Genomic DNA, 5960 nt, shown 5'->3' on the forward strand with positions numbered 1-5960 from the left:
TGTGAGCCAATATATGGTCAATATATATCTTTCTATTCATACTTTATCTTTCTATTAGTTGTCCTTCATTGATATATTGGACCAATTTAGTTCCTTTGTTGTTGTTTTTTAACTATGAAGACAGTTAGTTGTCCTTCATTGATATATTGGACCAATTTAGTTCCTTTGTTGTTGTTTTTTAACTATGAGCTCGAAAAGCAGTGTTTTGTACTAAAGTCGCCGGTTAGGAAAAAGTCGTTTTCAAATGCGTTTAATGAAGTATCAATTTCTTGTGTGGTTAATCTATGTTTTTCAGGACTATAGGTTATTGCTTTTGTTAATTGCCTTTCTAGCATCTTTTTTTTTTCTTTTTTTACCGTAGCCTGTATATTTCCTGTTTGAGTGAAAAGTAGTTTTATATGTTTTATGTTACTTGTTACGAAAACGTCTGCCTCACCATGGACTGTACTACTAGGTTGAGAGATACTATAATACGTATAGAGACTCTGTTTTATTTTGCGCTGCATATTCTGTTTAATTTGGACATTCTCTGTTGGAGAAGTTAATTGTTTATTTTGTTTGTGTAACATTTAAGTTCCGTTAAGAGGTTTTTGTCGGTTGAAAAAATAAACTTCGTACAACATAATTTCGTTGCCTTTGGAATCGCCATATGAATGATGACTATTTTCAATATGAGCTGAGAACTTGGTTGTAGATACCATCGATGTTACTGCATCGTTTTTCCAATTTATTTATCGCACGGTCCCTGACTGGGGGATAAATTTTTGTTCGAATGTGTTTTCTGATAATACATCCCTTGTAATTGGCTGCATGGTTTCCTCGATAATTTACGCATTTATCGATTTCAATTCATCCTTGAGGACATTTGACACGGGTTGGCTTTCGCTTAGAGTAATTCTTTTTGTGACCGTGCGATTGGTGTCTCATACATTACAATAATTCTCCGTTTGCACTTGACAGTTGTAAACTGATTATGGTTTTGGATATTAGATTAGTATTATATATTTCCTTGCTCTTGTGTGCTGGAGCCAGTTCTACAAGAAACATTGGTATAGTTATAGAGGTTCCTCTTTTGGTTAGAGTTGTTATAGTTAATGTTTGTTGAGCCTTGTTTTCGAAATCGTGTTTAATTAATTACACGAACGGCAATCGTGCGTTCGGTGCAAACAGAACGAAGTGAGATCGTGCAGTTGCGTTTACAATTTACAGCGAAATGAAAACAAGTGAGAGCGGTAGAAGACAGCTTTATACCCCTCTGCCTGAATTTGTAATATCAACTATGTAAATTGAAATCCAAAAATGGATGATTAACAAAGGTACAATGCACCTAGATCCAAACAGGACTGCAGTCAAACCTGTTTTTGTGCGGTAGACAGGGACCACATAAAAGAAGCCGCATAAAAAGGAATATTCGGAAATTTCATGGATATGTACTAATAAAACATAATTTTTTACAACATATTAGAGAAATTCTTTTTATGCGGTGGAGAAGGGCCGCATAAAAAAGTCGCACTTAGAAAATACGCCAAAGATTTAGGAAATACATGAGAAAGTGCTTCCAAGCAAAATAAATAATTAAATTATATATTGAAACATTTTAAAAACATTTAATTTCTCATTGTACACATGGAGCTAAATTTCAAAATGCGCATACATAATTTACTGCTACTCATCGTAATCCAAAACGCGCATCCTCTTGTGACGAATTGGTTCAAAATCGCTTTCGTCACTTGAAGATACAATGTCAATTGATTTATTTTTTGTGACCATAAAGTCAGTGATACGTTTTAGCGATGACGATCGTTTGGTCAGTTGCTTGTAAACGTCACGATAACCAGATATACATGACCGAAGCTCTTTCTAGAATTTCAACTTCTTTCTATCTATTTTAACAAAATGCCTTTCTAATTTATGGAAAGCTGGATCCCTGCATATATTTTGTCCGCTGTCATAGAATCCGGTTCTTCTTGTCCGTCTTGTCATAATTTATCAAATTATTGATAATGTGACTATCATTCATTGTTTCGTCCTCAATCGTTTCGTCATGATCTTTTTCGCTGAAAGTGTCAAAGCCTTCTCCGCTGATGCGATGTGCTAGCACAGTAATTTCTGATACTAACATGGACGTGTTTTCGGTTACGTTTCTATTAATTACACATTCAGGCCAGATCGCTTTCCAGCACGAATTTAAGGTATGTTCTATTTGAGCAATTACTGCAGTAGCTTGGTTTATGCAGTCTAAAATTGAAAACTTTTTCCAAGCTTCAGTCAGACTTATTCCATCGTTTTCGATTTTTTTCAAAATGTAGCTGAAAGTTAACTTTACATAATACTTCTTAAAAGTTGCGATTATAACCTGATCCAGTGGTTGTACGAGGCTAGTCGTATTTGGCGGTAAAAACACTATTTGTGCTTTACGATGTTCTAAATGAGGATGGCCGGGTGCATTGTCAACAATTAGCAAGACTTTAAACGGAAGAGCCATCTCTATCATATATTTTTCAATTTCTGGTACGAAGCAATCGTTGAACCACGTTGAAAAAACAGCTGATGTAACCCATGCTTTTTTATTGGCCATGAAATGGACCGGAAGTTCGGCTACATTTGTTCCTTGCAGCACACGCGGGTGCAAAGCTTTATTTATAATGAGAGGTTTTAACATTCTTGCCCCAGATGCATTACGGCAAAGAAGGAGCGTAATTCGATTCTTTGCAGCTTTAAAACCGCTTGCAGTTTTTTTCGGACTTGGCAGTGAACGTTCGTCTAGGCATCCTTTTTCCAAAATAGTCCAGTTACATTTGCATTAAATATTTGATCTGGACAATATGCACCATCTTCAATGATTTTTGGTAGTATTTTGCAATAGTTTTTAGCACCTGTTTCATCGGCGGACGCAGCCTCGCCTTGTACCTTCACATTGTGAAGTGCGTACCGTCGCAAAATGCCTGTTAACAAGCCATTACTCGCAGAGGATTTCAAGTTTTCAGGACAGAATGTGGAACTGAATGGTTCTAAATCTTTCAGCTGGTTAAAATATTGTTTGGCTTTTTCTTTAATCAAATCTCCGTGAATGGGGATTCGTTTTTTAGTTAAATCTTTAATCCAAAGCACTAGAGCCTTTTCCGTTTTCTCTATAGCAATATTTCTTGAATATGATACTCTTTTACTGCTTTCGTTAGTTGCATTATTAACAGATTCATTTATTTTACTTGCCCGTTTGTACATAGCTCTTATAGTTGATTCACCTTCGTGCAAATTCGTTAGCAACAGCTGTGGATCCTTCACCATCTGCTAGTCTATTTAAGATTGCAATTCCTGTTTCAAATGCAATTGTCTTTCTTTTTACTTTTTTGCCTACAATTATCCATGTTAAGAAAGTACTTTTTCTAAAAACAATATAAAAATCATAAAAACTACATACAAATTAGAAAAAGTAATTTATTTACCCTTAATCTCACTATAAAATGAATCCTTAATCACGTGAGTCGTGGATAAAACTTGGGATACGAAGAGTATGCTGTTACCGTGTCGAAAGAAAGCGAATACATGTGCATTGTCGCAAGACTGTTCGTAACAAATGAACGCCTAAATGCGACAAACGCCTTGCAGTATATACATTGTACGCTAAAAGGAAACATTACAACGGTGCCAATGCCATTGGAATTCATATACGGCATTAAAAAACATCGCATAAAACAGATCGCACAAAAAAAAATCGCATAAAACAAACCGCACAAGAATAAAATCGCATAAAACAAATCGCATAAAAAGGGACCGCACAAAAACAGGTTTGACTGTATATTGTTTTAATGCAACGGATGAAATTACAAATTGCTTACCAAAACCGTCGCGTTCGAAACCTGGCCGAAGCATAACGAGAACGAGGAGAAGGCATAAGAATTCACAGGATCAAAGAATGTTTCCACAGATAATCATGCCGTACCCAAACACAACAAGACGTATGTTGATAGCAAATGAGATTGCCATGATCAATTCAAATGAGGAACTCGAAGAAGTCCCGATCACTGCAACTCTCACGTTCGAAGCTTCGCTATGTTATAAGGCCCCGCGACACTTGAACCATGGGAGCTATAGTGTTCGGGACGCATCAAGAACAAAACGGCGAAACAAGCGAAACCACGCAGCCAAGGAAAACACAAAAACAAAAGGTGAATTTGGAGAGTGGGTCAACTAGGAGTGAGCTCATTACATCAAAACTCCCGCCAATATTCGTATCAAACGTAATAAATTTGAAAAACCTTGAAGATATTGGCAAAAAATTTCTAAATAACAAAAGCTCTAAACTTGATTACGAAGTTTTTGGCCCAAGATATCATAAAAGTAGGAGTAGATATTGTTAAGCCTTGGAACGTCGTCCCGGTATTTCGTTCGGCCCTTTGTTTAGAATAGACCCAGAAGACCGTTAGGGTCTTCTGGCAGCCAGATTCTAATTGCTGTTTTAGTTCAAGTTCCGTGTCCTTTCTATCTTCATTTTCAATACATTTTCAAACAATTCTTTGTTTCCCTCGGGTCACCGGACACGAGGCATTCTTTAACCATTAATGTTTGAAAGCAGGCAACAGCACTTAGGATTTGGCTGACAATAGGCCTGCAAAGAAAGGGACCAGGCCATGTGCGACGTCGCGACTTTCGGAGCCATAGAGTAACAGGTACTGTAGAAAGGGTCACACATGTGCGGGTGAAGTTTGAGGGAGAAGCTTCCTCGACCAGCAGACCTTGTCAGGGAAGACGTTCTTCCCTTCTTTGGGGGCATCTGATTCGCCGACCGAGGGCCCACTCTCGGTCCTCTCACAGACCAATAGAAAAAACGATTTCCCTTTGGAAACCATGGACTCCGAAAGATCGTGCATCGCACAAGTCAGTTAGGTCAGTACCAGGCAGTCAGTCAAGAACATTCGAAGAGTTCAGAAGAGTTATCCGAAACTACTACGTAAAATACAGTCCACTATAACGACAATCTTCCTCAAGAAATTTGGTTCGTCATTAACCGTCGCCAATTGAGGACGACCTATTGACGATTGAAAGGGGTATAGCCGAAATACTTGCCCTGCTAAAGCAAGGACAAAATTTAATTTAATGCAAGCCCTACAGTGGTCCTTCGACCCGGATAGCGCGGGCGAGCTGTCAAGGTCCATCCAGGCGAAAATGGCACTGTACTTGTGGTTCCGGTACGAACCAAAAACGGTGTTTACAAGCACAGTAATAGCATTAAAACGAAACGTGATCTATAAGCTTGGCATTAAAAGACTTTCACCCGTGCCACTCGAAGACAAATATTTATAAGTCTATAAGATCAATATAGGGTTAGATTGTAAGCACTGTTAAGTTTAAGCGACGATATAATTGTACAACCCTGCTGTAAGTTCCTTGTACCTCGTTAGTTTATTCCACTATCATTTTCATAGATCCACTGTAATTGAACGCAGTCGTTCAAGGCGGGCGGCATGTTAAGCCTTGGAATGTCGTTCCGGTATTTCGTTCTTGAGACCGACAAAATTTGTCGCATTATCCGAAAATACGTTGCGTGGTTTACCCCGTCTTAAGAAAAAGCGTTTCAAGACACCCATACACGATTCCGAAGTCAAGTCGATTGCCAGTTCTAAATGTACTGCCTTTGTTGCAAAGCAAACCATTACCGCGACATAAGCCCTTTTCTCCTTTATGTCGAAAGGTCCACAGTAGTCTATACCGACGTTTTCAAAGGGTCGCGACTGCGTGACTCGTGTAGCTGGTAAGTTTCCCATTGTATACTGAGGTGTCTTCGGATTAGCTTTACGACAACGAACGCATTTGAAGATGATCTCCTCTGGTTATACTCTTACCGTCTATCGGCCAGTATTTATGTCTGACCGCATGTAGGGTAGCCTGCATACCTGCATGCCATTGTCGTAGGTGTTGGTTTTTAATGATCAGTTCGGTTACGTGATGTCTATGGGGCA

General features: G+C 38.5%; 1 protein-coding gene across 1 annotated transcript; it reads right to left on the bottom strand.

The window, feature by feature from the left end:
* Window positions 1-1948: 1948 nt before the first annotated feature.
* LOC108548193 (tigger transposable element-derived protein 1-like) lies at window positions 1949-2662 on the bottom strand. The gene has a single exon (XM_017901016.1). It carries the CDS (start codon window positions 2660-2662, stop codon window positions 1949-1951), a length of 714 nt encoding a protein of 237 aa, XP_017756505.1.
* Between the last annotated feature and the right edge of the window lie 3298 nt (window positions 2663-5960).

Source organism: Eufriesea mexicana, unplaced genomic scaffold (genome assembly GCF_001483705.2).
Source record: "Eufriesea mexicana isolate 0111107269 unplaced genomic scaffold, ASM148370v2 scaffold1447, whole genome shotgun sequence".
Lineage (NCBI taxonomy): Eukaryota > Metazoa > Arthropoda > Insecta > Hymenoptera > Apidae > Eufriesea > Eufriesea mexicana.